Genomic DNA, 26,587 nt, shown 5'->3' with positions numbered 1-26,587 from the left:
GCAGCTGTTACCAAAGCTTGGAGGCAGTATTCAGGTTCACCAAAAATCTAGGCTCAAGACCCATTAAGACAATTATTAACATCTACAAGGCTCATTCCTCATTTCGTCATACTTAATGGGGCCGGAGTATGGGGTTTTTGTCTACAAAGAGCCAAAAGATGTTCATGAGATGTTTGTTGACAGTCCCCAATAGCCTCCCTGCTATTGTCTGTCATAGGGAGCTTTGGCCTGACACCTTTATCTTTCCGTATACAAATAGCTCTACTGTGGCATTCCATCTGGGCGAAGGAAGAACCAGCACTTAACCGTGCAATTATCTTAGACTGTTTTAAACTGGATCACATGTTAAAGATACCTTGGCTCAGTTATATAAAAAACAGTTGGAGTCACTTGGGTTGGTAGATTGTTTTCGCAATCCAGCCAAGATCCCTAAAGCTAAACTGAAAGGGACCTTCTAATCTGCCTAAACTCATCGAGAGGAAATTCAGAGATGGCATAAAAAAGAGTGTTAGAACACTCGCTTCTAGTATGCTCTCTAGCCGTTGAACCTTATCCCTCTTTTTATTTCAGTCATGCTAAATTGTTCTACCTTTCAGGTTCAGGTTTGGCATTTCGCATTTTTTGGGCTCTTATCCTCGTAAAGTTTACTGCGATGCCAAACTGGATCTGTGCCCTTGCGACTCTAAGTTCACTCAGTGCACCCTTCATTTTTTCTTCTTTTGTCAACTTTATACCAAGCCAAGGGGTGATTTTATTATCCCCCTTTTAAAGTTTTTAAACATTAGAAATGTTGGGCCGCTCTACATCATCTTCAGCTTCTAACTTATGAATTTGCTTTGCTTGATTTATAGATTTATATCTTCGACTGCTCGCTTACGCGACATTGTTGGGAAATGATTTTACTTGTTTTAATGAATCATCTCTGGGCACTATTGCACACTGGGACATGGGATCGTTATGAATTCATCTATACCCTGTCCCTGATTTACGCTGCTACCTTGTGCTAATTTATAAATTATTATTTTGATTATGAACTGTTATTGTCTCGGAATACATTATTCATTGTCTGTATCATTTTTTAACCCGTTTAACATGTCTTTTGATGCATTCTTTTATGGCTGAGAGTCAGCCAAATAAAGATATTTTGACTGTCTGACTGACCAATCATCACATCTCAGTTAGTACACCTCACCATAGAATTAAAAAATCCCTTTCTCAAGAGGTTTTGATCTTTGGAAACCAGCAGCATATCTGATCCAATGACTGGTGGCCGGATACGCTCGGCTCCGGCTCCTGCCCAGTATCCCAAGGAAAAAATCTTTGTGTCATAGTGGACAACTCTCTCTCTCTGGGCCCTCAGATTAATAAAACGGTGTCCACTTGCTTTGGGACTATCGGGATTCTTAGGAAAATTACTCAATTTCTCTCTTTCGCCTCTCGAAAGCAGGCAGTCCTCGCCTTAGTGTTGTCCAAATTGGACTACTGTAATGCCCACTATTTTGGTATTAACAAAGGTCTTATTCATCGTCTGCAGCTGGTGCAGAACACAGCTGCCAGGCTGGTGATGGATCGTCCCGAATACCACTCAGTCTCGGCTTCTGTCAGCAAGCTACATTGGCTCCTTCTAAACTGGAGAATTCTGTTTAAGGCTCTCCGTCTTACTCACAAGGCTTTCCACAACATATGTTCGAAAGGTATTAAAGGGCCGTTCAACTATATGTTCCAACTAAACAGCTAAGATCAGCCAGTAAAAATCTGTTGGTAGTCCCCAGGTTAAGGAGAGCCAGATGGTGGGGCAGAGCCTTCTCCGTTGTCGTTGCTAGGCTCTGGAATGCCCTCCCCTCTACAATCTCTGGACAAGTGTCTGGCTCGCTCTTCCGCAAGGCCCTGAAGAACTGGCTCTTTACCTGTCCATTAGTATGAGCCCTTCATGTATTTCTGTCTGATGGCCCTTTCTGCTGTGCTTTGACGCCTTTGGGCTAAGGTTGCGCTTTAAAAGACTAATATTCTTTAATTCCTTCCATGTGCGCCTGATACTGCTTCACGGTTCAACACCACAAACCTTAATAGATAAGTCACAACTTAATATACTTAATATCTATCCCGAGATCTTAGATTAAAGTGAGTCCAGTAACCAAAGCCAAACTTCAGCTCTTCGCAGCAGGTGTGTTTATCTTTTTAAGCACAAGCAAAATACATAAGACAACATGACAAATCTCACAACAACACAGAACCCTCCAGACTCAAAATGAACAGCGCACCACACAACACACTAACTCATCAAAGCCCACAAACACAGCAATGCTCGACAACACTTTCAAATACACATAACCCTACTGTAACTCTGCAACTGCAGAGGAATGCCAGAACACCACCAATTCTTCCAGCTGGACCATTGGAAACTCGGGGACCCATATTGGGCTGGAGCAGATTAGATTTGGGGGCAAATTCTAACTACGCCTCAGTGAGAAGCATCGTTTGCTATCAGATTCGATAGTGGATTAGATAAGGATATTATTTGCACCACGCTCACTTAGCACATACTCACAACTCTGCTATATCTACAAGGATGGGCCTTTATCTCAAATTGAGGCTGAACTCACAAAAGTATTAACATTGCATTGACAGTGAAGCACAGTAACGACAGAGAAGAGTAGATTGAAAACCATAAATGTTTATTAGCAAATTAGTAAAATTACAGCCTTCAATCAAATCAATTAGACATAAATCGAAATTCACCTGGATGCAACATACATGAATATAATCCAAGTAATTCTAATAGTAATGTGAATATTTAATTATTAAAGGCAACATAGGCAAATCAAGGCAAAGTTGTTGTTTCCATAAAGGAAATGCACTTATGCTGAGCTAATGTTGAAGACAGGGCGGGGAATTACAGAAGCAGATGGTTTCGACGGATATAGCATCAAAAGCAGAACCAAATAAAGGTTCCAATTAAAATGACAAAGAATATACTTGTTCTCAAGAGTATCTCTATGAGCAGGAAAATAAGGAGCATTGATTGCAAGAGAAGGAAAAAGGGCTTCCACCTGCAAAGATGGACAGGGGCGAGTGAACAAACTGACTAAAAAGCTTGACATAGTTTAAACATAAGTTCCATCCAAATAAAACATTCTTCTGGTTCCCACTAGGAAGGAACCAATCAAAACCAATTGTTCCCTTCGTATTTGGTGTCGGCCTCCTTCTCACAGAAAATACAATTCCAACTTCTCTCACTGTGGTTTTGATGATATCTCACTAAGGAGCATGCATCTCCTCAGTTTCTCATCCAATGCAGATGCTGACGTTGCTGTCCAAACTAACTAATTGCTACTCTACAGCCTTCAAACTGCAAGCTAACAAAGAATAACAATTACAAAAACTAACATTTCTAAATGAGCACACAGTGATATCTGAATCAGAAAAAGTGTTATGCACAGCTAGCAGATATACAATGTTTAATTTGAGGGAAACATCCTTTACAACGCAACTTTTACCACGCAGTGCCTTTACGACGCAACTTTTACAACGCAAACCATTACAACGCATTGCGCTGGGGGGCGCTCTAGGATAGGGAATAGGTTTAATTTACTATCCAACACCTTCCCTACTATCCACGGGGACTGGAGTTGGAATAGTAAATTAAACTATTCACTATCCAGCGCCCCAAAGCACTATGCGTTGGAAAGGCATGCGTTGTAAAAACAGCGTTGTAAAGGCATGCGATGTAAAAGCGTTGTAATGTCATACATCCTTAATTTTAACCTAAAGTAAGGCACAGAGGCCTACTCATGCCAATGGTAAACTGCTCATATGCTAGCTAAAGTTAATCAAAATATATGATTCATTCAGTCTGTTACACCTAAATATAAAACAAGCTATGGTTGTGCAGGTTGCAGGTTAACTTGAGCACAAATATGATGACACTGCATCATCACCAGCACAAAGAAAGCAGCCTAAAAGGCTCTGTTTTAATATAGGGCAAAGAACAAGCAATAACCAATCAAAAAGTGTCATTCCTGAAGGCACTGCTGGTTGTATATCCTAGTAATAGTTTCTAGGGGACACAACCAATCAGAACACCTCCCTACTACCAGGAGCACGCGATTCCAAATGCTTTCCTTCGCAACTGAAAACAACCAATCACAGTACGAGTCACTCGCACTGTTCTAACACATAAAGCAAGCATTGAAAATGCAATAGGTCTCGCTTTTGATTAAGTTAAAGCCATTTGATTTGCTAATGGTATTGTATAGCAAAGCAAATGTCTTTAACTTGAGACCTATTGCATTTTTAGTGCTTGTTATTTATTTAATGCTTTTTTTATCTAGAGCCAACCTTACCCAAAGGTGTCAGAGCGCTTTACAAAAGAACCAATTAAATTACATAAGGATTTCAGAGGACATGACTTACATAAAAGTTAGAAACAGAAAAACTCTAAAATCACATAAGAATGGTAGTAAGTACACACATCTACTACAGATACTAGTGGTTAGAGTTACATATGTACGCGTTGCAAGTTCACTCAAGATTAAATTATAAAGAGCGATTAGGGTTGTACAATTATATATTACATATTTACAGATCATGACATTGTTGCTGTCGTTCAGCCAGTGATTTTTTTTTGTTTTTTGCAGCTTATATAGCGCGAACTCGACCCGAAGGTATTGGAGCGCTTTACATGAGCTCCGGTTCCTTTACACAAGGACACATTCATTTAAAAAGAAAAATAATTTTGGTAGGAAGAGGGAGATTAAATGATTTGCCCAGAATCACAGGATGAAGAGTCCCTGAGGCTCGAACCTTGGTTTCACCAGCTCCAAGGTCGGCAGCTCTGGCCGTCAGACCACATCCTCTCCGTGTTACACTCACAGGCGGTGGACTTGGGTCTGAAGGGATCCCCAAGGCGGCGGTGGAGATGGCCGTAGGAGTAGAATGGCTGCCTTCCAGGAGTTCTGTGCGCAGCTCGTTCCCAGCCTTTCATGGAACAAACCAGTGCATTCTGGAAGTTGTAGTGCAGCGCAGGGGTGCACTCGCCCTTTTGTGCTCTCGGCCTTCCAGGTGGATAGTGTGAAGTCACCTTGACACTATGTCGCTGCCCCATGCTTTAATGTACTCAACCAGTGCATTCTGGGAAATGTAGTCCTAAGTAGAGGTTTGTTGTCCCTCCTCGGGATGAGGGTGCAGCAGAGGGCGCTCCTTCTGTCCTGCCCCCCCAGCCACCCACAGAGATGACGTGTAATGTGCTGCAGCCTGTCCCCTGACCCCGTCATGCTGTTACAGCAGCGCCCTTGTTTGTATAGCGCACATTTCCCACTGGCGCCGCCTCAAAGCGCTTCCAGCTCTCCACAGACCTTCTACGGGTCCCGGGGCAGACATGGGTAGCAGGGAAAGTCTGCCCTATCACGGAGCTGTGCCCTGTGACCTGGGGGGGAGCTCAAGGGGCAGCATCTGACCCTGGGGGCCCGGGTCATGCAGGGACTGGCTCCCTCCCTCCCCACTTTAATGAAGGGAAAACTCCATTGTCAGCCTGGGAAATAAGGCTTTGCTGTTTCGCAGCATGAATGGCTGCCAGGCCACAAAGCGCCTTAATTCGGACAAGCACCCTCGGTCGCGAGTACATGACCACTTCGAGGTGCATGCCCTTGGGGGGCATCTGCCAGCTGATGACGGGGGCCAAGGGCAGGACATGGAGGCCGGAGGGCACGTGAAGAGATCGACACGGGCACACCTCACACCACCCTCCCCCATAGTCTGTAGTGTGAAGGCCTTCACCAGTATCACCAACCCCACAACAAACACACAGAGCAGAGCACATGCCAAGCGGTGCAAGCGTGCCAGACACACTGAAGAGGCATAGTACAGGCAGCGGCGCAAGCTTCCCAGACACACAGACGAGAGGTGCAAACGTCCCACAGGCACACAGAGCAGGCATGGTACAGGCAGAAGCAGTCACAGACACTCCTGTGCCATTTGCCTCCGCAACTTCAAACACCAGCGAAACAAGCTGTCACCGCCATTAAACCCACAATGTTAAAATGAAAGCGGGCTTGTAGTTCTCCAAAGTTATATAGCGCGACCTCGACCCGAAGGTATTGGAGCGCTTAACATGAGCTCTGGTTACGTTACACAAGAACAAATACATTTTTTTATTTTTTTGTTAGGCACAGTGAGATTAAATGATTTGCCCCCACGTACCTTTCAGATCCGACGGCATGGTCGCCCGCGCTGCTGCATGCTCTGCAGTTCCTGCAATTGTCTCGGCAAGATCTCGGCTTGTGCTCTCTGCCTCCCCACCCCTCTGTCTCCATCGCACACGGAGTGGAGTCTCAACCACAGGCACACACAACTTTAAAAACAACAAGCGCGATACTGCAAAGTCAGCTGCGTGTTTACTTTCGCATCGCGCTTTCACTCTAAGTGAAAGCGCGATGTGAAAGTAAACGCGCCTGAGTTTACCAAAGCCAAATGCAAAGAAAAAAGTGTGTAGGAAGTAATAAAGGGGAGAGTGTCACACCGCCGGTAAAAGATCAAAACCCGGTGGGCGTGGCCAAAAAGAGACAAGGTGGCAACAAGGAGGGACTAAGACGCCTCCTTTACAATGAGAAGCCTATGTTTTGCATGCAACACGACGAGAACCAATTAGAAAGATGGGCTGAACTTCAACTCCGCCTCTGAGAGTTTCGGAATCTGAATTGATTCCAAGAAGCTCTCGAATGCCGAGAGTAGCGCATGCGCTGCTTTCGACAGCCGAGACCTCAAAACAGGCTTGTTGTTATACATGCACCCGAAGGGATTTGGAGTGGAGAACCTGCTGCAATCCAAAATTGGCTCCACTCTAGCAGGAATTCTTACCGCAGTCTTAATCACCTGATAGACAAACCTCGCAGGGCCTTTTGAAGGCTGTATTTTAAATAAATCCTCAGGTCACTATTGCAGACCTCGTGTCAAAACCCAACATAAAAACAAAACATTATCCCTTCCTGCTATTACGCAGAAGAACTAAAACAGTGTTGGAGGTGGGTGCTTCCTCTTTTTATAGTATGTGACAGGAAGTAGTTTGACTTGTGTAGGAGGGATGGGAATTTTTTATCTGTCAAGCATGGTAATATGTCTATTGGGGGTAACTATTGCTCATGGTGTAAGAACTATGATGGGGAAGAGAGACGAGGAGATAACAGGTGCTTCCAGCATAGCTGCCAAGGTTCTCAGGTCGATGCATGACTTGAAAGGTCAGTTAAAGTTTTTTCTTAGAAATCTGGGACTCGTAGTCCTAGTTTTGTACAGCGTTAAATACGACGTCAAGTCCCAGAATTTTAGGAAAAACTGTGACTCATTCTTAAACTACTCCTGCCACTACCACAAACAGAATCTTCTCTATTTCGATCTCTATGCCGGTCTCTACCTCTATCGCTATATTTTCACTCACTCTTTACTTCTGTCCATCTCTCTGTACATGTCTCTGTTTCTTTCTCTCCCTGTCTTTCTTGTACTCACACTATCTTTCTATGCTTTTCTGTCTGTCTTGTCTCACTCTCTCTGTCTCTCCTCTCTCTCTTTGTCTCTCCATCTAAGTCTCCCTCTCTCTCTATCTCTTTCTTCCTCACCTTCTTCCTTTTGGTCTTACTGCTCCTCTGCCTTCGTCTGTCTATCTCTCTCCCGCTGTTTGCTCTCTTTCTCACTCCTCTCTCTTTCTTCCTCTCTATTTTGTTTTTTGTTTCTTCCCTATGTTTCTCTTTCTCTCTATTTCCCCATGTTCTCTTTAACCCTCTTTCTTTCTCTCCCTCACTCACTCTATCACTTTTTATGTCTGTTCTAGTTCTTCTCTCTCTTGTCTTCCGCATTCACTTTCCTTCTCTCTCTTCCCCTTCCTCCCTGCACCTTCTACTCACTCTCCCGCTATTTCTTTCGTTCTCTCTCTCCCCCCTCTAGCTTTCTCCCTCTCCTCTCTTTCTCTAGCCACAGCTTTCTTTCTCTCTCAGCATAAAAGGGCAGAACATACTGTTCTATTGTCCCACCAGAAACACACATAAGGTTGTTGGCAGAGATAGCATTTAGAGTTCCAATTCCACAATGGTACTGGACAGTGGCCAAGCAGCTCGAATGTACATTGAGATTGTACTGCTGCTGGACAAACGACAGGTCATGAAACATCATCTCAATGAAAAGCATGAAAAAGGCCACTTACAGCATGTGGAATAGCTGCTGGTGGCTGAACAAAGAACCAGGGCGTGGAAAATAATATGGGTCAAGTGATCTTTTTCGCAAGGCCTTAGCAGAGCTGGGATGTAGAGGCTCGTCAAATGAACGTGTGGCTCCTCTGGAGACTTGAAGGAATCCAGAAAGGGCTCGTAGAGCAGGGTCTGCTGTGACAAAATAAGAGGGAGAACCTCTTAGAGTGAAGATGATGAAGGGCTCACCACTGTGGACGTCCATAGGCATTAAACGGTGGGGGTGGGTCTTGACTTTTGGCAACTGTATGGTTCCAAAGGCAAAGCAAACATAATCTAATCCTCCAGCCAGTGATGATACCATGGGCTTGACATTTAGGGCCTGATTATGAGTTTGGCGGTGCAGGAGCCTGACCACCACACCAGCGACCCGGTTCCGCACCGCCAAACTTGTGTGTGCACCGCCTGCTAGATTTCGACTTTTTTTGCTAATGGCGGGCAGTTTTTTGGTGTTCCTGCGGCGGTGCCTATGAAATATGTATGAAATAGGCACTGCAATGGAAACGTCAAAGACAGTACCTGCACGGCATGGACTGGTGTAGTCCATGCTTTTCAGGCACATGTGCCCCCCTGCATGCACCCCATGGCCTTGAGGCACAAGGGGGGACTATAGGGCCCCCTTTATTTCCTCTCCTCCATAGTTTCCATGGAGTAGGAACAACCATATAAACAGTGTTGGAGAGGAAACTCGAAATGTGCTGGGCAGGACCGCGGCAGTCCCCCCAAGCATAATGCGGCCAACAGTTGGCTGCACCCCCATCACGGATCTCTGCTCCCTGGCGATTGCAGCGGTACAATGGCGGTCGGACTGCCCTAGTTGTAATAGGGCGGGCAAACCGCCACTGCGGTGGTGCCTGGACCGCCACCGCAGCGCCCCCACGAGTCTGGCAGTCCTCGTACCTCAAGAATCGTAACCATTACATTCATATTTATGAGGAATATGATTTTCCCTGCTAATGGAAAGTAATTGTGGCTGCCTAGTTGTATTTATGATGACCAAGCAGGTGGTAGTGAATTGGGTGTGGTGGGTAAAAGGATTTAAAAATGTGTATGATGACGCTGGGAACAGAAACAGATGTCAGACAGAATTATACGAGTGTAAGAAGGGACATATCTAGCTCTTTGCATTCTTCTTGCAGTAAGTTAATCAAAGCTGTTTTGTGTCACTCCTTTCCCAGAGTCTGTGTTTCCGAATTCGGAAGATGATAGAGGTGTATCGTCCAGATTGGTGCGAGGTGCGAGAAGACTGGTCCATCTACCTGTTCTCCCCACAAAATAAGTACGTCTTGGTTAAGGGTAACCAAAGGACACAGCTGCCTGATTTAAGTGTATACATTCATGCACCTTTCCCTGTTGCCTGCATAGCGCCCTCTTTCACACCAGATCTCCCTCGTAACACTGAACAATATGTTTATGCATTGATACCTGCAGAACCCCCCCCACCCCTTCCCTTCTCACACCAGATATCCCTGGTAACATAGATTCTTACATTAAAACATCTGCTCCTGTTACCTACAGAACGCCCTCTCTGATATCAGTGAACTTTGGTAATGCTGGTCTATAGATTGATGCACCTGTCTCTATTACCTGCACCCCTTTCTCACGCCTCAAATGAGTAGTAATGTCAGTCTTTAGATTGATGAACCTGTCCCTGTAACCTGCAATGCCCTCTCTCATTGCTCACATGCCTGGAAATGTCAGTCTTTAGACTGATGCACCTGTCTCTGTTACCTGCAAGGCCATCTCTCACCCGTCACATGCCTTGCAATCTCAGTCTGTAGATGAATGGACCTGTCCCTGTTAGATGCACAGCTGTCTCTCACACGTCATGTCTCTGCTGATATCCGTCTATAGACTGATGCATCTGTTCCTGTTGGAGAAGTGTGGCTCAAATGGTTAGAGCGGCAGACCCTGATGCAGAGGTCTGGTCCGGGACCAGGGTTCAATACCCGCCTCGGCGGGTCTGGGGCTCAATTTCCTCGGACCTGATAATTCTCGCCTCGGTGCCTATTCTAATCATGGGTCCCACTCTGCGACTCTGGGCAATAGCTTGCTTAATCTCCACAACGGCCCCAAAAGCGCTGGGATGCCTGGCTTCACCTTGGGGATGCCCAGGAGTGGACACTCACAGGGAAAACCAGGAAGCGTTCCTAAGCGGTATACGGGACACTACCTCCGGGAAGTAGCTGTGCGCTCTATAAATACAGGTACATTTACATGTACATTTACATGTTCCTGTTACCTGCAAAGCCCCCTCACAAACCTGTTGTCATCTGACTCTGTTACCTGTACAGCCACCTCTCTCCAACCTGATGGCCTTGGTAATGTTGATTTCGATATAGTTTCAATCCTTCCTCTCTTGCACCGCAGATTCCGCATGATGTGTCAGACGATTATCGCCCATCGCCTCTTCGACTATGTAGTGCTAGCCTTCATCTTCCTCAACTGCATCACTATCGCATTGGAAAGGCCCCAGATTGAACCAAGGAGTACGGTAAGGCACAGAACATAGATTGGGGGATTTGTGTACGATTTGGGGAAGTGGGGTGATCCATTGAACACTTAAGCACCAAGCAGGCTTATTGAGGACACGATATGCAGTGTCTGTGAGTCTTACTGCTCCAGATTAATCATTAACCCATTGCCTGCGCTTTGCTGGGGGGAAGGGGGGCGCGCACAGCGCCCCTGTGCTCGTGACGAGCTCAGCTCGCCATGAGCCACGGTGGTCGTATGCTCATGACGAGCTGAGCTCGTCACCGTCACACCTGTTTCTGTAGAACGCTCGCACAGCAGGGGAATTAGCCCCGCGTGTGAGTGTTCTACCCGTTATGACGAGCTCAGCTCGTCATGAGCACACGGGAACCATTGCTCATGACGAGCTGAGCTCGTCATGAGCATGGGAGGGGTTAAAGCACTTCTTGGCAACTGAGGGCCTTATTTAGATCTTGGTGGATGGGATACTCTATCACAAATTTGACGGATATCTGGTCCGCCATATTACAATCTCCATAGGATATAATGGCACCATAATATGGCGGGCGGGATATCTGTCACGTTTGTGATAGAGCATTCCCCTCCGCCAAGATCTAAATCAGGCCCTGAGTTTGGAATATTTGTCATACATTTAGTTAATCTTGTTTATAATTCATCCTATTGCTCTTGTGATAAATGTGTTCATTTTGGACACATTTATATACCTGAGATCTATTTGTTTGTAGACAGTCATGTAGCTGCTGCCACAGAGCTACAGGTGGTCCTGTCCAGGCCATGCCACACTCCTGTTAACCCTCTACTTCTCCTTCTCGTTTGCTTGCAGGAGAGGGTGTTTCTGAGTGTTTCCAACTATATCTTCACCGCCATCTTCGTTGCAGAGATGACCCTGAAGGTAAGTGAGAAATGGAGGCTGTTTCTTACTGCTGAAGAGGAGTTATCTCTAGCACAATATCATGCCTGTATGTGCCTCGCACCCCCTTTGCACTCTTCTTGAAGAAACACGTCATCTCTCATGGCTCCTGAAGCCGGCGACTATCAGGCAATTGGTATTCAGTGCATCCAACTGGTCATTAAATGGCCAGCTTTGCACCTCTGGTCTGCATGTTTTTAAAGCTAGCCAGATCTCATTTTCATCCCTAACAAATCTCGTTTAGATTTATTTTTGTTGTTGTTGAAAGCTGTGAAATCTTGTATCTTTTTGCAACTGCCAAGCTAAGTTGCTTCCCTCCTAAAGTCCTCCCTCGAAGGTGTGTGAGGTCAAGCAAAGCATTACCTTCATAGTAAACTTCCCCATTCAGTGTCAACATCCATAGCAAGGAGGAGACTGGGCTAAAAGGGCAGCAAGCTCTACAAGTAGATAAAACTACTGAAATCAAATTCTTCACTTTATTCAAAATGTCCTGGTATTTTTCCCAGTGATTTGCATTCAGCTTTCACTCACAGTTGATATGTTATTTACATAGTGCAGGATGCAAATGCCAAGGCCTTTCAAAGCTCCTTCTGGCACCCCGGAAGCAATGAGTGGAGGGAATGAGCCTTATTGATCCATCACAGACTGGTTTCTTGTGCTTGGTGGCATCTCTGTGAGGGAGGAACTAGCACTTTCCATCCAGAAAACTACCAACACATATGTTTCATGTCTGGAAACAGAGCACAAACGTGCTAAAGATGATAATAACTTCTTTATACAGCTAAAGTCTTTGTCTTATACCCGGTGCTTAGTCAATAGGTATTTTGTATAGCGCAAACATATCACCCCTAAAGGGTTTCAAGGCACTGGGGGCCATCGGGGAGATTAAGTGAGCTATTGCCCAGAGTCACATGATGAGCTAAGCTGCCGCCGGCACCGGTGATCGAACTGCGGGCCCGGCTGTCTGGAGTCTGCCACTCTGGCTGCTGCGCCCCATCTCTCCCAGTCAATGGATATTATAACTTCACATAGCTGTATATCTAGGATAGAGTGAAGGTGTCATTAATGGTGCCACCCTCTCTCCTCTCCTTGATATTTAGGTAATTTGCCCGCAGCTGTTTGGCAGTCGCGGGTGTGTTCTATATTACTGGAAAGAGACCAAGACAAAAATCAGTCTCAGAGTACCCAATTGACCCTTTCCTTTGCTAGAGCCTAGGTGTTCTTTTGGGTGGGGTACTGATCAAGCTACCGGGTTTGTCGGGCCGGCAATAATATGGCCTCCCCTCACAGTCCCAAATGAGAAAAACATACCAAACATGTCATTCCCAACCAGTCCCACCAGCTTCCCTGCCTTCCTTCCCCCTCCTGCAGCTGTGCTTTCTTCTTTCAGTCAAAGCAGACTAGCAGTGCTGTACTGACCGGCTCTCAGAGGGTCCCGACGGCCTGGAAGGCCTTTATGATGCAGCAGTAAGTGCCATGAGTTTTGTTATCAACTGTTGCAACATTGCAGTGATTACCATATTTAGAATCTGGTGTAAATGATACAGGCTTCCTATGTAAACTATGCATAACATAAAGAATTATAAATTGGTAAAAGTGAACAACAGAGATGATCTGAACTGAGGGGTTTTGAATAACATCAAATAGACACCGAGAGTGAAGCTTGAGCTATCTAGGAAGTCATTCAGAACTCCGGGGTGAAAACCTTCCCTGTCATTCACTTTTTACCCATCTATAATGTTATTTTATGTATGGCCCCCAAACTCATGTGCCCCTGCTTGCGACTGATACACGGGAGAGCCATGCATAACATGCCCTCTCCTCCCTGTTCCTTATTTTTTTTATTTTATATATTGTCTCCTGCCTACCACTCTTACCACTCTCTCAGGAACATGCATCATTGTTGCCGTTTGCGATTCCTTAATTGCGAAAATTAAGGAATCGCAATTAAGGAATCGCAAACGGCAATGCATCAAAACATCGCAATTTTTCTAGCGATTCCTTATTTTTCCTTAATTGCGATTCACAATTTGCGAATCGCAATTAAGAAATCCCTTCCCATTGATTCCTATGGGCCAAAAGGCCCATAGGAATGAATGGGAAGACAATCTCAATTTGCGATTCGCAATTAGCTAATCACAAATTGAGATTGCGATTCAAGGGTGCAGGGGTGTCCAAAGGACACCCTGTTGCACCCCTGAAATCAATCTATGCACATATGTTGTGCACACACATGCCCTAAGGGCATGTGTGTGCACAACATGACAGTTTGAAAAATGCACAAAATTGCATTTTTCTGATTTTTCTCAAATTACCATGAGGTCCAACCTCATGGTAATTTTTTCCTCCTAATTGCGAATTCGCAATTTTTTTAGGTGTCATGCATTGCATTTAAGGAATCGCAGATTGCGATTCCTTAAATGCAATCGCATTTTTAGAAATCGCAAAAAATAGCGATTTCTTGTATTTTTGAATGATGCATCCCAAATAGTGGTTTAGGAATCGCAAACGGCCGAATTTTGCGATTCGCACCGTTTGCGATTCCTAAATCACTTGATGCATGTGGCTGTCTGTCCTTTCCTTCCTTTTCCTCCAGAAGCTGTGCTCCCTGCTTTCCAGCGCTGCTCTGGCAGGCTCCTAGAGAGCCTTGTCAGAGCAGCCTGGAATTCCTTTATGACATAACAACAGTGGTTAACAAGTTCTATTAAACACCATTGCTACACCACAGCAGTGCCTTAGTGGGTTTAGAATCCAGTCATTCTCATTAATGGCTGTCATAACATAAAGAATCATAGACGGGTAACAGTAAGCAATGCTTTGTATCAAGGATTCTAAGTAACATTAAATAGAAAACAAGAGCAAAGTCTATGATGTCACTCAGAACTCCGAGGTGAAAAACTTCCCTTAAATTCACATTCTACCTATCTATAATTGTATGTTATGTATGGCCCTCAAAACTGTCTGCCCCTGTTTCCAAGTGCTGTGCAGGGGCAGAAGAGTTATGGGAGAACCAGACATAACTTGGCCTCTCATCCCTGTCCCAAATTATCCTACCACCCACCACCACTCCTCTTTTGAGATTTTCCTTCCTTTCTAAAATTGTGCTCCCTGCTCTCGCAGGATTTCTCAGAGCCCAGCCGGAGCAGCCTGGATTTCCTTTATTACATAGTAACAGTAGTGAACAAATTCTGTTACTTGAGGTTGCTACGTCAGAATCCAGTCAATCGTGCTAATTCCTCTCTATGAGAGTCAGGCATAGCATATAGAATTATAGATGGGTAACCGTGAAGGATGAGGCTGTATTTCACTGAAGGGTTCTAAGTGGCATCAGTTAGACAAGAGCAAAGCTCAAATAGTATATGATGTCACTTAGCACAGCGAGGTGAAAAACATCCACATAATTCACTTCTTTCCCATCTATACTTTTATGTAATGTATGGCCCCCAAAATCATCTTCCCTTGCTTTCAGCTGCTACACAGGGGCAGAGGAATAAAGGGCGAGTCATAAAAAACATGTCCTCACTTCCCTGTCTCAATTTATTTTAAAAATACAAAGCCAAGCCTCTTGCCGTCTACTCCCACCGCTCTCTACGCCTTCCCTTCCTTCTCCTCCAGAAGCCGTGCTCCCTGCTGTCTGACACTGCTCTAGCAGGCTCTCAGAGAGCCCCGGTCAGAGCAGCCTGGAATTCTTTACGGCATAACAACAGTGGGTAACAACTTCCGTTACCCACCGTTGCTATGCCATAGTAGTGAATTACTGGATTTAGATTTAATCATTAACTCTAATGCATAACATAAAGAATTGCAGAAGGGTAACAGTGAATAACAAAGATGCTTTTCACACAGGAGTTCTGAGTGACATCAGACGGATAACCAGAGCAAAGCCTGAGTTGTTTTATAATGTCACTCAGAGCCAGGAGGTGAAATACATACCCATTTTCACTGTTATCCATCTATAATTTTATGTATTGTATGGCCTACCTGAATCATCTTCCCCTCCTCAAGTACTATGCAGGGACAGAGGAATAACCAGTGGTGGCTCCTCCGTTTCAGCAGAGGAGCGTCGCCCCACTGAAATGCCCCAGAGAGAGAAATAAAATGGTAATGAGCTAGTTAACTCATTATCATTTTTTTTAACCCCGTCCCGAACAGAGCGTTAGGACGGGAACGGGCTGCTGCTGACTGGCAGCAGTACAGAGAGCAGGGCACTTTCAGTTTAAAGTGTGTATGTCTTGCGACGGCCAGCCAGACGTGCGTACTTTAAACCTCTCTAACCCAGCTGTTTCAAGACAGGTAGGTTAGAGAAAGCCAAAGCCTCCAGAGCACTGTGGAGCACCAAATGAGGCTGCTCCCACCAATCCTAGCACTGCTCTCATGCTGGTGAGAGCAGCGCCAGGATTGGTGAAGGGAGTTAAGAGCCTGCCTGCGGCTGCCTCAAGGAGAGAGGACGATCGAGGAGGAGGACGAAGCCACGTTGTGCTCACCGGTAAGTTGTTTGAATTTAATTTGTTTTTATTTTTAATGTCCCACTCGCCCTAGCATCGTTAGGACATGCCAGCCGCAACTGGGAATAACAGGGGTTTCATATATAACATGTTCTCTCTTTTCTGTCACGAAAAACTGGCCTCTTGTCACCAACCCTCGCCGCCATGTGTGCCCTCCTTCCCCTCTCTCTTCTCCCCTGTGGTGTGCTCTCTGCTCTGCCAGTGCTGCACTGACAGACTCTTTGAGGGCCTTGCTAGTGCAGTCTGGAATTCCTTCATGACATCATAGCAGTGAATTACCAGATTTAGGGCCCGATTATGATTGCGGTGAATCCACATCCTCGGGGCCGGCGGAAGCCACCGCCGGCCCCGAGGATGCGGATCCACTGCTGCGGTGATTCACAAGACCCCCCGCCAGATTAGGATGGCAGGGGGGTCGGGAAGTCCGTACGCAGCTTTTCCGCCGCGGTCCCGCGGCGGAAAAGCTCTAATATGGTGGCGGTGTCTATCAGACACCGCCAGCCATATTAGGATGCATGCGTAAACATGCTTTTCCACGGCGGCTTTTCCGCCGTGGAAAAGCATGTGGTCTTTTCAGTTTGGGGGCCCGTTGCGGGCCCCCAGGGTGTCAGGGGGTGGGGGGTGCACATGGGGGGTACCTATGGTACCCCCCTGCCTTTACATGAACAAAGCGGCAGGCACCGCGCAGTGCCTGCCGCTTTGTACATGTAAAGGCTAAACATGCATTTTTAACATTGCGGCGGGTGCTGCTTCAAGCAGCACCCGCCGCAATGTTAAACATACAGGATGTGACCGCCAGGGTGGCGGTCACATCCTAATTCGCACGGAGGGACCGCCGCTGCCCCTGCGGACGGTCCCTCCACCTCTGGGATGGCGGACGGACGCAGGTCCGTCCGCCATCCTAATAGGCCCCTTAGAATGTGCCTATCACACTCATGGGCCTCAGTGACAGCCATTCGTAGCATTCCAATACAAGATTGCTGCCATATTGTGCAGACTATAAATATTAAAGTCAGACGGCAGTGGTGCCTGCATACCAGGCGCCGAGTATTAATGTTATATAGGTATATAGTGGGCTGTGCCCAGTATAATTGTTTCAAACCAATTGTTAGGTCGTGCAGGTGAAGGCTTGGATGTACAATTTTACCCTATTTCATCAACATTCTTGGTTCCTGTACTTCATATACACTCATTTATGCACCTGATTAAATAATTTTGAAGCCCTCCATATTACGCGTTTATGGAGGCAATGCACTACTAACCTGTCTCTCCTCATTGACCTCAATCAAAGTATTTATTCATGCTGTAGTTGGAGTAATCCCCAATCAAAACAAGCATTGGTAAAGCTAAATGACCATGTATTGCCCGCTAGCTTTTTACTTTGCAAATGCTTGTTTTGTTTTGTGATGATTTTGGGAAAATTGGATGGGTGGGGGAGCTGCCACACTCTCACCAACAAAAGAAACAGACACAAGCAAAGCAATGTTTGGGTTTCAAAAAGTACACATTGCCCTAGTAGTCTGTGCAACTGAAGGGAATGACTTTGTGTGTAGACGTGGTCCGTGTGCAGAATCTCATCACTCGCTGTGAAGTCAGCCAGTGGCTGAAGTGGGCTAGCCCACTGCGCCGTGCTGTAGTGGGAGGAACACAAATGTGAATGATGCAAGAATAGACCAATGGAAGACGGCCGATAGCTACAATAAATATTTTATAGATAGAGTTTTAGTCAAATCAAAAGGTCTTGGCAAATGCCAGCCCTAAAAACGGTTTCTATAGTGAACTACAATGGCTCTGTCTGGGACATTCCCTGACAGAGCCATTGTAGTTTACTATATACTTACCCTGGCTCTGAGGGACACTGGGTTACCCCATTGTGTCGTACCCTAAAAACAGCTTCCCTAGTGTGAAAGAACTGCATTGGCTCTCTCTGCTTGCCAGAATCCACTCCAAAATGATGCGATTTATAACGCACTCCACTTGAGGTAATTTCACCACCTTGCCTCTGAGCCCAGCAGGTCCAGTGATGCGTGTTCTGCTAGGAGCAACCCTCTGGCCAGGCAGGAATCACAAAGTACAAACAATGCACACACCAACAGGCTTTTTTTGGCTTATGGGCCAAGGCTCTGAGACACGTCTCTTTGCATCTCAGACTAGCTTCTTTGATGGTTCAATTCAAGAAATACCTCAAAGCTCACCTCGCCACAATCATCCCACCAATCTAGCCCTCCACCCTACCCTCAAACGCCTCACCATGCTGTGATGCTATGAGTTTAAACCCTTCTGCATGTGTAGCCCTGTTTTGTCCTACATTCACATTCTCAAGGTACCTGCATGTCTCTGTATCCTCACAGTTTGGTTATGTATCCTCTTGGTGTGGGAATAAATTAAATACTACAAAATTAAAGCAAAAATGGAAACTAAGAACTAGGCACTGCAGTGATGGTAGCACCTCTTGGGGTAAAGGGGGCCAGGCAATTTTGCTTAGGGCGCTTTTCAGATTGACCTGGCGCTGCGGAGGCCCCTCTCGCGAGGCCGGGCAGGCGCAGTCTTGTCTCTGAACACTTATTTATTCATGGGTTTTATACGGCGTGAAGATCGCAGCCAGAGGGTGTCGGAGTTGTTAACAAAGCCTTGTCCTAATCAGATGCAATGAGAGCGTGTTAGCGCGTGGGGGCTGGCGAGGAAGCGGTGATTACAGACTGGCACGTGCGAGGGGGTGATTATGTGGCTGTTCTGTGGCTCTGCGCTGTCGCTGTGTCCTGGTGCACTGGAGCGGAGTCAGGCCGCGCGGGGTTTGCCTGGAACAGGTGTATAAAGTGCAGAGCTTCAACAGTGCCTCTGCGGGCATGGGGGGCTGGGGGAGGGTTACCTGGCAATAGGTTGTATTGTATCGAGCTCTAGCAGTGCCCCTTCCCACTGCGGACATAGGGGACTGTAGGAGGTTTGCCTGATGAGGGGTTGTATGGTAGCGAGCTTTAGCGGCGTCCCATGCACTGCAGACATGGGGGTCTGTGGGAGGTTTGCCTGATGAGGGGTTGTATGGTAGCGGGCTTTAGCGGCATCCCATGCACTGCGGACATAGGGTACTGTAGGAGGTTTGCCTGATGAGGGGTTGTATGGTAGGGGGCTTTAGCGGCGTCCCATGAACTGCAGACATGGGGGTCTGTGGGAGGTTTGCCTGATGAGGGGTTGTATGGTAGCGAGCTTTAGCATCGTCCCGTGCACTGCAGACATGGGGGGCTGTAGGAGGTTTGCCTGATGAGGGGTTGTATGGTAGCACGCTTTGGCGGCGTCCTATGCACTGCAGACATGGGGGTCTGTGGGAGGTTTGCCTGATGAGGGGTTGTATGGTAGCGAGCTTTAGCGGTGTCCCATGCACTGCAGACATGGGGGTCTGTGGGAGGTTTGCCTGATGAGGAGTTGTATGGTAGCGAGCTTTAGCAGTGTCCCATGCACTGCAGACATGGGGGTCTGTGGGAGGTTTGCCTGATGAGGGGTTGTATGGTAGCGGGCTTTAGCGTCATCCCATGCACTGCAGACATGGGGGTCTGTGGGAGGTTTGCCTGATGAGGGGGTTGTATGGTAGCGAGCTTTAGCGGCGTCCCATCCACTGCAGACATGGGGGGCTGTGGGAGGTTTGCCTGATGAGGGGTTGAATGGTAGCGAGCTTTAGCAGCGTCCCACGCACTGCGGACATGGGGGTCTGTGGCAGGGGCGGTGGGTGACATTTCAAAGTGGTAGGGCGCAATGTGATTTGCATACAGCACCGTAGCGAGCGAGCGCAGCGAGCGAGCCTGAACCCCAAAAGGGGGGCTTGGGGGGATTACCCCCCCCACAAAAATTTTGAAAAAAAGAAGAAAAATCGTGCATTTTCAAGCAAATTTGAGAAAGCAGGAAGGTTAATAAAGCAATTGTGAAAGTGCAGTTATTACATTAATAGATGGCATAACATAGGTAGCTGCTTATTCAGTATAACCACAGAGCTTCATACATTTCGTCCTATTACGCTCAGGTGCTGAATTCAAACTATAAGACTTTCATGAAAATCTCAGCTCTAAGAGTAGAAGAAGTTGCACAGCAGTTGGGAAACAGCCTTCACAAAGCATTAGGAAAATGAGAGGCAATTAGTTGAAAGCAAACTGGAAGCAATGCATCAAGTAGTAACTTAAAGCAATGCATCCAGCAAAACAGTGCATGCAGTCAACCATACAAAAGTAAACTAAAGCAAGTGTGAACCAGTGAACCTTCACTTTGAAAGCAGGGTGCTAGTCAACAGGCCAGTCACAAACATTTAAACTGAAGAAGAGTACACTTCAGCATGCAGGCACCAACATAAAAGCACCAAGCAAGTCAAACAGTTTAATGAAAGAAAAATGAAAGCAATACATCCAGCAAACTAGACAGTGACTCAAAAAGTAAACTGAAGCAAGTGCACACTGAAAGGAATGCGCAGTCATAAGTCAGACATTCACATAAAAGCAACTTACCAAGACACCCAATCAATTACATGGGAAAAACTTGAGCCAATGCACCCAGAAAACCAGACCAGCACACCAAAGCATCCCACCCCTGATTGGATGGCAGCTGTGCTCTTAGGGTCACCCCTCAGTTTTTTGGCAGGGTTGAGCACCCCCCAGTTTTATGCACTCTGCGTCTGAAGGGGAGACAGGCAACAGCGGTCATAATGGGACATCTGGCACAGCCACTTTGTAATCGAGGTCACCCACCCAGCTCAAGACTGAGTTACAGGCTGATCTTAAATCTTTAAACAACCACAAGGGTCTCCAGCTAGTTGGTTCTTGAGCCAAAAGAGTCCTCAGCTCACTGGGAGTCTTTACATCGCGCCTGAGATGACATGACAATGTCCCTTAATCCGGAGCAACTGTGGGGACTGGTCTGGGTCTGGATCTGACTTGGTACGAGCAGGATACAAAAAGTAACGGGTAGGTGGTAACCCACTTCAAGTGAAGGAGCTGTAAGGAACCTAAGCGCACTGGTGTTGATACCACTAACAGGGCAGCTCTGGCTTTCTCAGGGTGGGTATCAGCTGTGTGATGAAACCAGCATGTGAAGCAGTTACCTCAAACAAACTAAAACCAATGCACTCATCAAGACAAGGAGTTACATGAAATCAAATAGAAAACCACCATCAAGCCAGGTAGTCACCTAAAGGCAAATTGAAGTGACTGCACACTATGGGAAGGGCACTTCACCAGCCAGCCTATTACACTAAAGGAAAATAAAAGCAATGCTCCCAGTCTGCTAATTAGCTTCCGCAACCCATGGAAAATCTGTTCATGGCAAATGAAGGATCCTGTTACTTTATATCCCAGTAAATGAAGCTTTCACCCCAGCAATACCCAGGAGAGGCTCCATTTCCTGCTAGTCCATATCTAATTTTCATGGTTTTTTTTTATTTCCCAGTGGGTGGGGTTGGCGTAAAGTGGCGTTTACTTGAACTATATCACTTCTGTAAATACAACACAATTTCCAGTAAAACCAATAGCATTAACATCACAACAATATGGAGAGGAACACAGATGATCAGTAACAGTAAACACATTGACTGATCAGGCAATGTGCCTTTACGGGCAGGGAATGAACCCTTGGTAATGTAGTGTGTACCCTGTTTTCATGCTGGCTGGTTTCATACCCTTTCTGCTAGATACAGGAATCAGAGACTGGCTGATTGTATAGCAGTCTTGAACATGTAAATGACTCTACCATAACTTCACTGGATGGAAAACATGCTGATTTCTTAAATTGCTATTTCCTCGCTGTTGATTGCTAGACTAGTGTGTTACATCTTCTAATTTGTGTGTATGCATAGCCATGGACCAGAAAGGGATGACAGTTTGGAGCAATATGCACTTCAGTAAGAAGTTGAATATGAACAATATGAAAGTTATGTCAAGTATATCCTAAAAAACCATTGCAGAATGGATCTGTGAAGGTGTCTCTAAATTCCCCTTTATGTTGCCCTTGTCTTTTGACAATTAGATATGCGTTGTCAATCGCTGCACCATTCATACATCCAAAAGCATGTGGAGATCTAAATGCAAAGGTGAATTGCCAAAATTAAATAATAGGACACTTGCTGTCATAGCCATCATCTTTTGCCCAATCTCCATTGCTCCATCCTCAGCAAGACCAATATGTCACTAATCAATTATGTAGGAATCACAACCTGTAGTAAATACAACATCTAACATGACAAAATTGATATAAATGATAAACCTGGCCGGTCTGCATGCCACATTGAAAGGTATGCTGTCATCAACTCACATCATAAATCAAAGGCAGATACTGCCCTTAATATGCATCCCTGGGTATTCAAGAAACCTGCAATACAGCAGTGCCTGTAGTGAGGGAAATGTTTGTGTTTCATCACTATTCTGAGCTTAATGAGCCTAGGTCGTGCTTTATGTAAATTGAAACGCACGCATGTGAAATTGTAGATTTTTCTTTTAGGGAAAATCGACAAACCAAGAAAGGAGCCTGGAGTACTGAATTCATAATGGAGCGGCAGGATCTCTCCTTTTCATCATCCTTGCTTCCAATTTGTCTTGTGCTCAAATGCACCCAGGCCCCCTCCCTCAACCATGTCTGTCCTCTCGCTCTCAGCTTTGTTTAGCATCACACAATCACGTTGCTCTGCCTCCTCCCAAAAGAAATAATCTGTCCCTTGTAGCTCTTAAACTAGAGAACCCCCCTATCTGTTGTAGGTTCTCACCCTACACTGTGTGCCTGCCGGGCCTCTCCGAAATCCATCTTTGAGAGGCCTCCCCTGCCAACTTTCCATTTCTGTACTCAGCAGCTGTTCCTAATGTGAATATTCATCGGCCTTTGCCCTTTTGTATCAATTAGCTACGCTTTGTATAGAGGTCAATAGAAAGCGTCACTGGATTAACAAAATACATCATAAACAACATTGATCCCAGGGATCTAAAGTGATTTGGCCAAGTTCACACCAGAGGGTCAAATGAGGAAGCACGGAAGGTCACCAGGGTTTTTTTGAGTGTAAAGCAAAGAAGTCACCAGTACACATCGACCTACATTCGGCGAAGCCGAGGGAGATAAAAGAAATAGATATATGTATGATAATATATCATTCAGTTTATTGTTCTGCTCCTTTAAGGGTAACAACATATTTACTTACAAATGCAACCTGTTTTTTCACATAAGCCCTCACCGCAGGTGTTTTTGTTCTTGGCGCTCTAAATAACAGGTGTTCTGCTGTTACCCATTTTTAACAGGTCTCGGTGTATCGACCTCAGAAGAATGAGAGGAATGTATAATTATTGTTGTTGCCGTTTTGTGCATGTTTCAAAACAAGTCTAATAATAACACAATGTAAAGGTGCCTTGTTTATTAGTGACATCACCAGTGGTTTGAGGCCGAGCTGTGACCGTGGGTCGCGGTTACGGGTGACTCAGGACCGGCTCCATGTGCTGTGGGCGCCCTGCTGACAGGTGCTGCGGCTGTCGCCTTACACATCTTGCGTACATGGCACATGCCAGCGTGCAAGGGCGCCCGGGCACAGAATGTGTTCCAGAATAAGGGAGAACTGTATGTGCCAACAGCCCGGGCCGGGAGCAGGCAAACCTCAGGAAAACGTCAAACGCGCCCAACGTCACCGCTACTGCCGAAAAAATAGGGTCATTCTCTCTCAAATGGAACATTGCATGTTATAGTCATTTCATTGGCTAAGAAGTGCCCGTCTCATTGAAACATCCCCAGTCACTTTCTCAGATGGTCACTTTCTCAGATGGTCACTTTCTCGGACATGGCAGGTGGTTCCTGTGCCAGCTGGAGTGGAGGGGCTGCTGGCTCGCAGAGGCTTTCCACATTTCTATTGTGTTTGTGTGCTATATTTACTTATTTTGTGCTATGCTTGCTGTCCCCGCAGTCAAGATACAGATCGGCCCCGTTCGAAGGAGCACATTCGGGCAGTTTATCTTCTGACAGTCTGACACTTTCAATCAACACCCTCTGCCTCCTCCCCGAACAGAGACTAGTGCTCAGGGCGAGGGCCACTATTCCAACATCCAAAACAAACTCTGCTGTCAGTGTGCTGCTGCATGCTAGCTGGTATCTGAAAGCCTCTGTTTGTGCCTTTGCGCTGGTTCTTGTTTTGTATTTGGGCGTTTGTTTTCATTTTTTTGGGCTTGCGGTTTGAGTGAGTGCAACGCCGTTGTTGTCGCTTGAGTTGAGCTGAACAAGTTTCCTCTCTTAGTGTCATATTCAAATTCGCCCATTTAAGTCTTGCCAACAGGCCCTACATTATCAGAGTTCCTCTCAACAACTCTTGTTCAGCAAATAGCAATGAGACCCGGAAGCCCAGCCTTATAGCTGAAAATCAAAACTACATGTCCCAGAATCCTGGCTACTGGTGTCTAGGTACTGGAGCTGGCTGAAGGTGCTCCAGCTGACAAAGGAGCCTTGTCCGCCTCCTTTACTGGCGCTGGCCCTCTCGCTCTACCATGCTGCCAGCCCCCTTTAATATCAAAGCAATCATTGTCTGACAAGATCTGGTACCTGGTCCAGTTCCAGGTCTTTACCACTGCAGGCTCTGTAACACTGGACCAACCTTCAACTCAACATAGCCTGTGCGTCTTCCCAGAGCATCTTCAAAATAGCCCTGAAACACCATCTCAAGCTGAACAATCTCCCTGGCATCACTGCCAGCCACATGCAGACTGCACCATTGTCCCTCACTGAGCTTGTTATGTTAAATACTCAGCATCTGTATAGCACACGCCTGCAATCTGTATGGACTCAGAGCGCTTTGCAAGTCTGACTGCCCGTCTGCACAGTTGTAGGATTAAAGCAATAAATCAACATGATCCAGATTTCAGGACCAACAAGCTCTCTGGATTTTTGTTTATTTCCCAAAATAATTGAGAATATTTTTCCAGGTGTCCCTTAATGCGTTTCGAGTATTTGCTGTTTGGCTTCGTGACAATAGTCGATGTCGTTTAAACCCTAAGTAATGCCACTCCGCGGAATGCCTTCTGACAGAGAGCTAGACGCTGCGCCCCAGTCTGACCCTAACATGTACCCCCTATTCAGCCCACGAATGTTGGGAGGGGCAGGATCATTACAAGTGATTTAGGGAGCCTTTCAGCGCCCGCCCCTGTTAAAAACTTGGCAAGATACCCTCCGGAGACTGGCTCGTGTACAACATGTCTGAAACATTTTCTACACAAATCCGTATTCTGCCAGTTTCTCGCGAGGTTTTTTAACACAAGGTGTGTGCTAAGGTAAAACAAAAGTATAATTTCTCCGAATTGTCATGGAATTTCATGAAATTACATGAGAAAAAAATTGCGACATTTCATCCAGCTTTAGTACAGTTGTCTTTGTAACCGGATACACAGACGACGGTTTCCTCCGCATTTACACTGGCCTGACATTCCTATCCACTCTCAAAGTACCCACGAACCCCCGAAAGATGTGCTGGGGTCTCTCTGCCTACTTGTAATAACCAAATCTGTCAAATCTCCTCTAGAGCACCCTAAGCATCCTTCCGTAAAAAGCCAACATCATCTCTACAATCTCTATGCAACGGTTTATAAATATACATCTTGATAAAGTGTGCACAATGAAATGGTTTACCAGCTTGTGCTCTTCTGACTGATGCTAAAAGAAACCAGGGCTCACAGTCCTAATAAAAATGAAGTTGTGTATGTCTCCCTGTCATGTCCGAGACACTTTTGTGTTTATCACTCCAGGCATTCCCTTTTCCCCTGTGTGCTTTTCACTTGGTAAACGTGCTCCAGAGATAAATGAACACTCCAAGCCACACATGAGTGATGTCTCCTGAAGCCGTCATGGCAGAGTGGCTGCCCCGGGCGAGGAGGAACCAGATTCCTCATTTTCCGAGTCACTTCAACTCTTCATCTAGACGCCATTCACTTACCCTTAACCCTTGTGACCCTCTGCAGTTCTTGACAATGATTAAGACAACGCATGTGTCTTTTCTGCGCCATCACAAGGTCTTTCAAAATGCAATATTAAAAACATTCCTCTCGATAGGCGATTTTGCAGTTTAAATCTGCAGTTTATCAGGCGACCGTCGCCCCCGGCTGTGTGATAATCACATGCATGACCGACTGCTTTCCACGCATGACCATTAACAAGGCCGTGTCTATTATGACTAAGCGGAGAGACAGTGAAATTTCATGGAGGAGAGAATAAAGCTGCAAACAGTGAAAGGGGAGAAAGTGCAGCCAGCTCGCCCAATTCTCTCATACCGCAGGTTGTTTTTTTAAAAAATACGCCTCAACTCACCTCCGTTTCTAGATCAGCGCAGGCTTTTCTAATGAAGACCTCCCGGTGCCGCCTTCCCGCTCCGACGCTCGTGCCAAGCTCTCGCGCGCTGTCACCCCCACGCACGGCATCCAATGGGATGCTGCGCCGGTGGACCAGCCAATCCTGGCACTGGA

The 26,587-nt window shown here is 46.2% G+C and overlaps 1 protein-coding gene across 1 annotated transcript in view; it reads left to right on the top strand.

The window, feature by feature from the left end:
• The window catches only part of CACNA1I (calcium voltage-gated channel subunit alpha1 I), a 646,661-nt gene that overhangs the window by 381,152 nt on the left and 238,922 nt on the right, over positions 1–26,587 (top strand). Inside the window, exons 15-17 of the mRNA XM_078650206.1 lie at positions 9,410–9,510; positions 10,602–10,725; positions 11,548–11,616. Coding sequence (XP_078506332.1) covers positions 9,410–9,510; positions 10,602–10,725; positions 11,548–11,616 — 294 coding nt within the window. The remainder of the gene's footprint in view (positions 1–9,409; positions 9,511–10,601; positions 10,726–11,547; positions 11,617–26,587) is intronic.

This window comes from Lissotriton helveticus, chromosome 1_1 (assembly GCF_964261635.1).
Source record: "Lissotriton helveticus chromosome 1_1, aLisHel1.1, whole genome shotgun sequence".
In the NCBI taxonomy this organism is placed as follows: domain Eukaryota; kingdom Metazoa; phylum Chordata; class Amphibia; order Caudata; family Salamandridae; genus Lissotriton; species Lissotriton helveticus.
The sequence above is the reverse complement of the archived record's forward strand: the minus strand, read 5'-3'. Positions and strand labels throughout refer to the sequence as shown.